The 12321-nt window shown below is 41.4% G+C and overlaps 1 protein-coding gene across 4 annotated transcripts in view; it reads left to right on the top strand.

Moving 5' to 3' along the window:
• Positions 1-12321, top strand: part of Tpx2 (TPX2 microtubule nucleation factor) — a 42027-nt gene that overhangs the window by 15546 nt on the left and 14160 nt on the right. For all 4 annotated transcript variants that reach the window (XM_048445578.3, XM_048445581.3, XM_048445576.3 and 1 more), the window contains 5 exons: positions 2284-2457; positions 3644-3757; positions 7187-7313; positions 9829-9957; positions 10771-10887. In XM_048445578.3, coding sequence (XP_048301535.3) covers positions 2352-2457; positions 3644-3757; positions 7187-7313; positions 9829-9957; positions 10771-10887 — 593 coding nt within the window. In that variant the 5' untranslated portion in view covers positions 2284-2351. The remainder of the gene's footprint in view (positions 1-2283; positions 2458-3643; positions 3758-7186; positions 7314-9828; positions 9958-10770; positions 10888-12321) is intronic.

Below are 12321 nucleotides of genomic sequence, written 5' to 3'. Positions count from 1 at the left end.
GTATTGTGTAAAATATGTGAAGCAGATTCAAGATGTGTTAGGATTGCAGCTATATGGCTGTAATGTTTGCTTGCTCACTATGTAGACCGGGCTGACTTTGAACTTGTAAGTCCTCCTGCCTTTGCCTCCTGGGTGATGGGATTCTAGGTGTAAGCTTCCAGACCTTGCTCCGTGTGTGTGTGTGTGTGTGTGTGTGTGTGTGTGTGTGTGTGTGTTTGTGTGTACTTTGAAACAGGGTCTTATGTAGCCTAGACTTGCAGGTGAAGTTTCTCTGTGTCCCGGCAACAGCTCCCAAATCAACATAAAGAGACTTAATATTAATTATAAGTGTTTGGCCGATAGCTTAGGCTTGTCTCCAGGCAGCTCTTACAACTTAGATTAACCCATTTCTATTACTCTATGTGCTGCCCTGAGGCTTGTTTACCTCATTAGTAAACTTCCCATGTTGCTTCTTATAGCACTACTAATAAAAACCCAGAAACAGATATTGGGGTTCAAGCTGAGAGATCAGAGAAGCAAAGCAGCCAACCACTAGAGAGCTCTACCTCTATGAAAGCTTCAGACCGAAAAAGAGCAAATTCCTATTACATCCCACCTTATATTCTTCTCTAGCGCTGGTTCACAAGGTGTGCACCACCACCGCCTGGCCTCTATGGCTAACTAGTGTATCTGCTGGGACTAAAGGTGTGCACCACCACCGCCTGGCCTCTATGGCTAACTAGTGTATCTGCTGGGACTAAAGGTGTGCACCACCACCGCCTGGCCTCTATGGCTAACTAGTGTATCTGCTGGGACTAAAGGTGTGAGCCACCACCGCCTGGCCTCTATGGCTAACTAGTGTATCTGCTGGGACTAAAGGTGTGAGCCACCACTGCCTGGCCTGTAAGACTGACTAGTGAAGCTTGCTTTGCACTCTGATCTTCAGGAAGCTTTATTTGTTAGATCATAAACAAAATGTCACTATATTTCCCCTTTTTTTGTCTAATAGAAAAAAGAAGGTTATAGGGGCTGGAGAGATGACTCAGTGCTTCTTCCAGAGGATCCGGGTTCAATTCTCAACACCCACATGGCAGCTCACAACTATCTATAACTCATTTCAGGGGACCCAACACCCACGACAAAACACCAATGTACATAAAATAGAAATAAATTATTTTTTAAAAAAGGTTACAGCTAATATAAGAAAACTATATGCAATAGGTACAATAACTATATATTATATATACAGGCAATAAGTACATCAACAATGTCTAGTCCATTTGCATTTGATGAATTCAGAGAAAATACTCCATTATTCATCTTATCTTGGTGAGTCCAAAGTCTTGTGATGAGTGCAGCAGCCAGCAGTGAATGGCAGATGTAGGCACTCATCAAACTTCGCCTTTCATTAAAAAGGAAAAAATTGTACATTTATTTATCTTTTGGGTGTGCATGTATGCCACAACATCTGTATGGAGGTCAGAGGACAAGTTGCAGGAGTCAGTTTTCTATTTTGTCACCAAGTGGCTAAAAGGGATCAAACTAGGTCATCAGGTTTGGTAGCATGTACCTTTACCTACTGAGTCATCTCAATAGTCCCCAAATGGCTTCTTTCTAATTCTAAAATCAAGTAATCTCACAAGCAACTAACTTGTAGGTGGACTTGACAAAGTGTGATCTATTTTTCAGATGCTTTGTGTGTGGGGGGCAGGGAGGGGTGTTTTGAGACAGGGTCTCACTATGTATCCCTGGCTGACCTGGAATGTATTATGTAGACCAGGCTGGTCTTAAATTCAGAGATTTTCCTGCCTCTGCCTCTCAAGTGCTGGAATTCAAGGCTGTACTGCCATGCCCAGTTCCAGATGATTTTCTTTCTTCTTCTTCTTCTTCTTTCTTCTTCTTTTCCTTCCTCCTCTTCCTCTTCTTCCTCTTCTTTCTCTTCTTCTCCCTCTCCTTCTCCTTCTCCCTCTTCCTCTTCTTCCTCCTCTTTCTCCTCCTCCTCCCCCTCTCCTCCTTATTCTTCTTTTATTGTTTATTTATTTTTATTTTATGTGCATTGTTGTTTTGCCTTCCTGTATGTCTGTATGAGGGTGTTAGATCTTAGAGGTATAGACAGTTGTGAGCTGCCATATGGATGCTGGGAATTGAATCTGGGTCCTCTGTAAGTGCTCTTTACTACTGAGCCATCTCTCCAGCCCCCCAGATGATTTTCTAAATTGGAAATATAAAACCAAAGTAGTTGGTAAAGAACAATAATTAATATCGATGCACAACCAATTTTTTTGTGACCATTTCTTTCCTCAGAAGTCAATCTGTTGAGTAGAGTGTCACGCTCCTGGGAAAAGCTGATTCTTCTGCGTTAAGTGGGGGCAATGTCACAGGTTACAACTACTTACTCATTTGATGCCCCCACCAACTTTATCAACTTTTCATCTTTGGATGCCGAAGAAGATACTGAAAATATAGACTCTTGGTTTGGTAAGTTGCTGCTTTCTCTGCCAATTTATTTAAGAGTTAGTATCTTGTTTTGCACTGAGGACACTTCAAGAGTAGAAGGGCTGGGAGAGATGGCTCAGCATTAGGAACACTGACTATTCTTCCTAAAACCCACGATAGTAGCAGTCTATGTCTCCAGTCCCAGGTGATCTGATCCCCTCTTCAGGCCACCACAGGCTCCAGGCATGCATGTGTGTGCAAAAGAACCTATGCACATAAAAATAAATTAATAAAATTAAACAAATTAAAAAGCAAGAGACTCTAAAGAAATAACTAGAGTTCTTCCCTCCCTTCCTTCCTTCCTTCCTTCCTTCCTTCCTTCCTTCCTTCCTTCCTCCCTCCCTCCCTCCCTCCCTCCCTCCCTCCCTCCCTCCCTTCCTTCCTTCCTTCCTTTCTCTGTATAGCTCTGGCTGTTTTGGGACTTGCTCTGTAGACCACATTGGTCTTGAGCTCAGAGATTCACCTGCCCCTGCTTCCTAAGTGTTGGGACTAAAGGAATGCTTTACCCTCCCGATATCCACAGAAAGGGAATATTAGCATAGCATTAAGTTTAAATGCAAAGTTTGAAAGAGAAAAAAATAATCCCATACTTTGAAAGTCACCTTAGCTATAGTATATTTCTTTCTTGTTTTCTTTCATCTTGTCGCATCTTTCCACATGGTTATAATCAGAATGTCCGTGCACAGTGTAGTTATTCAGAGGCTCTCTGTGCTCCTGTTGCTGGAACAGATTGTTTTTGTACCAGCTTTAGTCACAGCAGAACCCAAGATAAAACTCCTTGAGAAAACTTTGCTCAGCTCCACTCTCACACACCCCACGCTCTGTGAATAGAATCTGTTCTTTGTAATTTTACAGTCCCCGGTGGCTACAGCTTTCTTCAAGGAGAATGTGATGTATTTAAATGATAGATAGGGCCAGATAATATTGGTGTGACCCTAACTATGTATCTTAACAAAGATAAAGGAGTACAGAATCTGCAACTTTCCTTTACTGTGAGATGTTGGATGTTGCAAGTGCTTTGGGGAGAGTTTGCAGTCTGTCCCTGACTGCACATTCCTTTCCTTTAGTTGCTAGAATTGTTTTTGCTAAAGGTACTGGCAATGGACTTTACTCCCCATTTTAATGCATGATTCTTCTTTGTTTTGCTTCCTTACTGATTATTTCACAGATGAGAAGGCCAGCTTGGAGAACAAATTTCTTGGGAAGAATGGAATTGGTGAGCTTTTTCAGGGAATGAGAAAAGCCAAAGTTCAGCAAGGCCGTGTGACACCTTTGAAGGCAGGTAAGGAAAGCCAGCTTAGACAAGAGCCTGGACCACAGTCCGTGGGGACTAGCACTGTGGCTCTGAGGGACTGGAATGTTGGTTTGCCAGTGAATGGGTGAAGTCAGTTCACGGTGGATGTACAGCTGACCGTGTGCTGCTCTTTTTCCTGAGAAGAGGTCTGCGTGTAGCTCAGGCTGGCTTCGGACTTGTGCTCCTTTTGCCTCACCTCTTGCCTGCTGACGTTGTAGGCACCACCATACCTGACTGTAGTTTTCTTTTTATATGCCTTTAGGATTCATTTGTGAGATTTTTTTTCTCTAGTGCTGGGGGTTAAGTCTAGGACCTCATGCATGGTTGACAAATGCTAATAATTGAGTTATATCACTATCCTGAGTGCTACATTTTTAAAAGAATTTTGCAACAAGGTTCTTGAATAATGTTAGTGTATAATCTTCCTTTCTTGTATGTGGTTTTTTTTTCTGGCATTTGTTTGTTTTTCCTTTTTGCTATGCTGGTGATTGAATGGAGGGCCTTGAGTACGGTGAACAATGCTTTACTACTGGGCTGCATCCCAGACCTTAGTTTCTAAAATTTTTAAACATGGTTTCATGTAGTTCAAACTGTCTTTAGATCATCATAGCCAACCTAAAAATTGTTTTTTAATTGATAAACATAATTGTATGTTTATAGGGTACAGTGTGATAATTTGATGTATGTATATGTTGTATAAGCAAAATAGCTTTTATAAGCAGGCCTTCTGCATAACTTTACCTAAAAAAGCTAATAAAGCTTTCATGCTTTGAAATGATATTTTTGTATGGAATACATATGATTTTAATTTAGAATTCTGCATCATCACAAACATATGCTTATGCACACATACTCACATATATACACATGTATTTGTTTTTCTTGAGATTTAAGTAATGATTAGTTTTTCCTCATTTTGGGGGTATTAATTAAAAATATTTATTGTTTGAATGCACGCAGACATGTTTTTCTTTTAAAAATTAGATTATTTATTTTTTTTATTTCGGAGTGTTTCTCCTACACACACACACACACACACACACACACACACACACATATATGCATGATCACTCGAATGCCTGATGCCCATGGAGGTCAGAAGAGGGCGTCAGAACCCCTGGAACTGGAGTTACAGGTGGTTGTGAACCACCATGTAGGTACAGGGATTCAAATTCAGATTCCCAAAGAGCAACAAATGTGCCTAACCATTGAGCCATCTCTCCAGCCCCATATGATTCCCCCCACCCCCCCAAGCGAGACAGGGTTTCTCTGTAGCTTTGGAGCCTGTCCGGAACTAGCTTTGTAGACCAGGCTGGCCTCGAATTCACAGCTATCCGCCTGCCTGGACCTCCCGAGTGCTGGGATTAAGGGTGTGCGCCACCACTGCCTGGCCCATATGATATTATTTGATCAATCTATTCCCATTCTCTCCCTTCTAATTCCTCTGTCCCTGCCATCGTTATTCTCTCCCAATTAGATGGATTCCTCCCCAGCCCTCTTGAGAGAGACTTTCTCTATGAAACAGTGAGGCTGACCTGGAGCTTGTTTTGTTGACCAGGCTGGCCTCAAACACACAGAGATCCACCTGCCTCTGCCTCCCAAGCGTGGAGTTAAAGCTGTGTGCTACCAGTACCTGGCTCATGTTGTCTTCTTAAATTACTGAGTCTAATTAGTGCTGCCAGTGTGTGCATCAGTGTAGGACTGGAGCCTCTCAGGATGCGTCCCTGTAGAACTGACCCTTCCAGCAGCCATTAGTTACCTATAGTTTCTCAGTTAGGGGTAGGACTTCATGACCCACTTCTTCATTCACTCTGGGATTTTTTTTTAAATTTATTTTTATTATGTATACAATATTCTCTCTGCGTGTATGCTTGAAGGCCAGAAGAGGGCACCAGACCTCATTACAGGTGGTTGTGAGCCACCATGTGGTTGCTGGGAATTGAACTCAGGACCTTTGGAAGAGCAGGCAATGCTCTTAAGCGCTGAGCCATCTCTCCAGCCCTCACTCTGGGATTTTGTCTGGCTTAATCTTGGTCATGCTCTTGTGTGTGAAATCCTAGCTACTAGGAGTTCATGTGTGCCGCTGCTCTGTCATATCTGTCATATCTGCATGACTGTAGTCTCTATTACCTCTGACTCTTAGAAAATTTCTACCCCCTTGATGATTCCCTGAGCCTTAGAGACAGTGGTATGATCTCCTGTTTAGATCTGAACATTGCAATCTTATTATTTTCTTTACATTTGATCAGTTGTGAGTTTCCGTTAATTGCCATCTACTGCAAAAAAGAAGCTTCTCTTTTGGGAGTTTTGGGAGAGGCACTATTAACCTATGGGTGTTAAAGTGCTTAGGGGCAGTTTGATACTATGTCCTCTTAGCAGAAAAATAGTAGTAGTATTGCCCTCCCCAAGGACCCACGACCTTCCTAGCCACAGGTTCTGGCATGTATTAATGGTGTCAGGTGTGAATGCTGTTTTCGGTCTGGGCTAATCCAATCAGAAAGTGGCTGGTTACTCTCACAACAGTGCTGCCACTATTGCGCTGGTGGGCTTGTCTTGCCAGGGCAATTGTTACTGTAGCTGGCAGGGTTCACATCTGAGAAAGAATATATTACTTCCCCAGTAGTGTACGCACCACCTTCAGTGCCATGAAAGCTTGCTAGTAGTTCTGGGGCTTCCAGTTTGATACCAACTTGATTTACTCCATGTTCCATGACCCAAGTATGGTGTCTTCAGCAATAGGGTCTTAGTGTCCAGTTCCAGAGGGAAGCTAAGAGCAATGGCAATAACCTGGAATGCATTTTGGGGCAGTGTCTATAGGGAACCCACTGACAAAAATCTTGAAAAGAGATAACATATATGTGACTCTGGGCTTTTTATTTGATATCTTATGGTATCTAGGAGAGGCACTGTCCCCTGTTACAGGGTAACTCCATTTAAACCTTCAAATTTTTTAAATTTTATTTTATATCAGTGGGTATTTGCTTACATATGTCTGTACATTCTGCCTGCAGAGGCCAGGAGGTTAGAACCCCTGGAACTGGAGTTACACAGTTGTGAGACATCATGTGAGTGCTGGGAATAAGAGCCCAGGTCCTCTGGAAGAGCAGCCAATGTTATAACTGTTGCGCTATCTCTCCATCCCACCATTTAAACTTTTAATGTATTTATTTGTTTATTTATTTATTTATTTATTTTGGTTTTTCGGGGCAGGGTTTCTCTGTGACTTTGGAGCCTGTCCTGGAACTACCTCTTGTAGACCAGGCTGGCCTCGAACTCACAGCAATTCGCCTGCCTCTGCCTCCCAAGTGCTGGGATTAAATGAGTGCACCACCACCGCCCAGCCCTTTCAATATATTTATTAGTGGGTATTTTAGGACACTTCTGCAGTAGTCTAACTAGGTTTTTGGTCTCTCATAGTTGACAATACTTACCATAATGAGGCAGAAAAGGAAAATCTTCAAAAACATTCCGTTCCATCAAATGTGTGCTCTTCTGTGACTGCAGAGGGGACTATATCAGGAAAAACTCCTGTTCAACCTCAGAGGTAAGAGTGGGCACAAAAGTTGTGGGTCTTACTGGAACTGCTCGAGCAGAAAAGTAACTCTGCGGATCGATGGCCTATGTCAGTGCTGTTAGACTCCTATGTTTGTTCGATACTTGTGGATTGGAGCTTGTAGGTTTAATTGGTAGGTAGGAGCTTATACATACTTAGTTGCTTGCTCAAGGCAAGTTCGTTTCAAAGTCACGATTCAAACTCGTCAGTTTGATTTTAAAAGCTTTTTATGTATAAAATGATTTTGTTGTTCTTTCTTTTTTCTTTTTTGTTTTTTTGAGACAGGGTTTCTCTGTGCAGTCCTAACTGTCATGGAACTCATTCTGTAGACCAGACTAACCTTGAACTCACAGAGATCCACCTGCCTCTGCCTCTGGAGTGCTGGGATTAAAGGTGTGCACCACCACTGCCTGACAGGTTATGTTTTTCTGATGTCAATTACCTTTCTCTCTCTCTTTAAAAGATTTCATTTATTTTATTTTATGTGTCTGGGTGTTTTGCTTGCATTTATTTATGTGTGTCATGTTCATACCTGGCACCTGGTCAGAAGGGTGCCAGGTCTTCTGGAACTGGAGTTATACAGAGTTGTGAGCCCTCATATGGGTACTGGGAATTGAACCCGTATCCTCTGGAAAAGCAGCCACTGCTTGTAACTACTGAGTCCATCTTTTCAGCCCTCAAATGTCTTTTCTTTGTTTCTGATTATTACAGAAACTTTCTCATGATCGGGTTTATATATATTCTTTTACTTTTATTCTATTATTGCCTTTTATTATTCATTCTTAATATTTTGTGACATTAGAATTTGAACCACTCTCATTTGTGTTAAGCATACTTTCTATAGTGGAGTTATATGCCCAGCTCTTATTTAAAATTTTATAATTATGGGGCTGGAGAGATGGCTCAGCGGTTAAGAGTACTGACTGCTCTTCAATAAGACATGGGTTCAATTCCCAGAATCCACATGGCAGGTCACAACTGTTTGTAACTCCAGTTCAGGGGATTCAACACCCTCATATAGACGTGCATACAGACAAAACACCAATGCACAGCAAATAAAAATAAATAAATCTTTAAAAACTTTTAAAAATTTAAAATTACACACACACACACACACACACACACACACACACGTTGTGTGTGTATACCATTATGCATATGGACAGTAGTTCGAATCAGTTCTCTCAATGGTGTGGTTCCTGGAACAGGAACGTGGGGTCAGGCTTGGACACAAGCTTTTCTGTTCATTGAATCATCTGACTGCTCCCCCAATCCCTGCCACTTATGTTAATGTGGAACTTTTAAAGTAACTAAACAATCACAAACAGTTAAATTTTATCGATGGCACTTAGTGGACTCTTGCTTTTAAAAAAACAACTACAAAAAAATCTCAGCTTGGAGGTGGTAGAACTCGCCTTTAATCCCAGCACTTGAAAGCCAGAGAATGGTGAATCTCTGAGTTTGAGGCCAGCCTGTTCTGCATAGTGAGTTCCAGGATAGACAGGGCTACACAGAGAAACCCTGTCTCAAAAACAAAACAAAACAAAACAAAAAACAAAAACAAAAACCCAAACAAAGAAAAAAAGCAACCAAACAAAAAACTGGTCTCAGACTAGGTGGTGGTGGCGTACGCCTTTAATCCCAGCACTTGGGAAGCAGAGACAGGTGGATGGATATCTGTGAGTTTGAGGCCAGCCTGGTCTACAAGAGCTAGTTCCAGGACAGGCTCCAAAGCTACACAGAGAAACTCTGTTTCGAAAAAACAAAAAAACAAAATAAAACAAAAAACAACCCCCCCCTAAAAAAACCTGGTCTCATTAATTTTTATTTTATTTGAAATGTTGTAAGCTTGTATGTATATGACTATATTATAATTATTAATCTGGTTAGATCTGTCACTGTCTTTTGTTGTTGATGGTGTTGTGCTCTTTCCCCTTCTTCCCTGGGAAGTGAACCCAGATCTTTGCTTCTTATCCTTCCAGCCAAGTCTCCTACCCCTGAACTATCCCAGCCTCATTCAAATGTGTTTAGTATTTTAACTCTGTTTTAAAATTTGAGACAGGTTTTCACTGTATAGCTAAGATTGTTCTGGAACTCAATTTGTAGACTAGGCTAACCTCAAATGCTCCCCTCCTCACCTCTTCAATCCTGGGATTAAAGGCATCTACCTCCACACCCAGGACTCTGATTCTAGGTTTATCTTTTAGAGACAAGGTCTTGCCATCCTGCTATATTAGCTTTCCTGAGTGCTGAGATTAGTCTGTTTTGCTGGTGTTTTTAAAATGTCAATTTTATTGAGGACTAATTTATAAACCACCAGCAAATTTGAATACCAGAGTTTTATGGTTGGAAACAGCAAATTTTCACTAACATTAGGTTACTAGAGAATGGATAATAAATGTTTTATTGGCCTTGCAGTATGACAAACTTCTACTGTCTGAAGAACATTTGTATATCTGTAGTAAATATATTCATCATTAGATAAATTGTGTCAATTCCACCTTAGGAGATCCCTTAGACTCTCTGCTCAGAAGGATTTGGAGCACAAAGACAAAAAACATGCCCCTGTTGAAATGAAAGCCAAGAGATGCACCACTCCTGCCCGTGACCTACCACCTCCCAAAAGAATGAAAATGTAAGTCGTCCAGGCTTTACCGTTGGCCTTGCAGACCTCTGTTCTGTGGGGTAGGTCTCTCTCCTGAGCAGAGAGTTCTGAGTTATTAAAGTTACCCGTGGGTCCATCTACAGTCTGCTGGCTGTAGACTGGGAAACTCCTAAGCTGTTTCCTGTCTCCCCTCTGGAGATGCTCAAATCTTAGTTTACAGGTTTGATCCCAGTGCTCTTCTGTGGCAAAGACTGACCAGAATATATGATGTTCGTGCTTATTATTATTATTTATTTTTCTGGGAATATGTTTCACTACAAGGAATATTCTAAAGTGACTAAATTTTTTACTTCACAGACATTTCTGTGTAAAAGAAGGCTTTGATTGATTTTTAGCTCTTACATCCTAGCTTTTTCATTCTGCTTGAGCTGTTGCCAGAAAGCAGCTGCTGTGTCTGTGGATAGTTACATCCATGTTCAAGAGTGTAGATTGTAAAGGGAGCAGCTTTCACTCCCTCAGGAAAGTGAGGCCTTCTCCAGAGACTGCATCTTAAATTTTATCTTAGTTGTTCAGATTGTCACTTGGATCTCACAGTTGCAGGGGGGCTTCCAGAGCAAGTCCAGTGCTTACTTATAGCTGGCTACATTGTCGCTACTTCTGAATTGACTAAGGAACAGATCATAGCTGTCAGAAAGGTTGACTACTGTCTTCTGTTGGAGCTGTTGCTGTGTATGGTCTGACGATGGGACTGAAGAGCCTTGTGCTTCAATTGTTGTTAGTCCCCTCAAATGAGGGTGTGCTTTAAACTGAAATTTATTTATCTTTATTCATTTTGAACTCAAGGTCTCATAAAAAGAAACCAGAGGAAGAGGAAGAAGGCAGTACTTCCAGAAAGAAGGAGAGAGAAAGTCTAGAGAAAGCCAAGGGCAGGCGTACTGTGCCTGCTGCTCCACCTGCAAGGTAAATCTCTTTCGCCAGTGTAAACTTTAGTAAGTACAGTACATCAGAAATCCACTTAGCACACCTGCCGTTTGGGGAAACTCCTGAAAGCTGTCTGTGACTGCAGGATGCGGAGATGGAAAGCAGATGTTCACACAGATGCTGGTTTAAACATGCAAACCCTTAGTCTCAGCCCTTGGGAGGCAGAGGCAGGCGGATCTTTGAGTTCAAGGCCAGCCTGGGTCACAGAGTGCCAGAATCAGGGCTAACAGACAAAACCACTGACAGGACAAGATCAGTACAAGTTCTTACCATCTCAGCTGGACAGGCCTCCTTGAGCTTCTTATCCTTTACCCAGTAAATATACTTGGTTTTACAGTCAGTAATCAACTGGGGTGTGTGTGTGTTAGTTTTATTCATTTGCCAAGAGATTATTTCAGTTTTTTTCTGGAAAATTTTGTTCATGTTTTAATACAGTAGTTCTCAACCTGTGACTCACAACCGCTTTGACAAACCTCTATCTTCAAAAATATTTATAATGACATTCATAATAGTAGCAAAATCACAGTTATGAAGTAACAATGAAAATAATTTTGTGATTGGAGTTACCACAACTCGAAGGACTGTATTAAAGGGTCGCAACATTAGGAAACCACTGGTTTAATAATAGATAATGGTTTTATGGGTGTTGATATTTATTACAAATTTTATTTCTGAAATTAAAAGATTTTCAGTGTCACACCTTTTTGCTGTTTTTGTAGCATAGGCTGACCGCCTACTAGATAAGTAGCCAAGGATGACCTTGAACTTCTGCTCTTTTTGTTTCCACCTCCCTAGTGTGGGTCATGTAGATATCCACCACCACTCCTGGTGTGTGTGGTACTGGAGATTAAATTTTGCATATGTTAGTAAGTACTCTGACTATAAAGCTACATCTCGAGCCCCCTATCCGCTTCTTTAGTTTTACATTGCTTCAGATCTAGTTGATACAATATTTATAGCATCTAATTATTTATTTACTTTTTTTTTTCTTTTTTTTCTTTTTGGCTTTTGAGATGGGACTTCTCTGTGTAGATCTGGCTGCCCTGAATCTCTCTGTAGACCAGGCTGGCCAGGGACGCCTAGAGATCTGCCTACCTCTTCCTTCCCAGTGCTGGGATTAAAGCCATATACCACCACTGGCTGGCTTTTTCTTTCCTTCTTATACTGCTGGACCTGGAACTAGCTAGGTTCCCTGTGCTGGTTTACAGTTTTCTGGCTTTAACCTCCCAAGTGCTGGAATTCTATTGTGGCTCTTCTGGCTTTTTTAGCTTAGCTTTTCATGCGGCACAAAAGCTTATTATTGGTATAGACGAATACATGAGTCTTTGGTGGTGTCTAGTGTTCTGTGTAGTTTTAGCAGTTGTTCTCTGAAAATTTTATAGTGTCTTCATGGAAAGTACCCATCTTCTCATA

This window comes from Myodes glareolus, chromosome 10 (assembly GCF_982192425.1).
Source record: "Myodes glareolus chromosome 10, mMyoGla1.1, whole genome shotgun sequence".
Classification (NCBI taxonomy): domain Eukaryota; kingdom Metazoa; phylum Chordata; class Mammalia; order Rodentia; family Cricetidae; genus Myodes; species Myodes glareolus.
Note: the sequence above shows the minus strand (reverse complement) of the source record. Positions and strands in the feature narration are given on the sequence as shown.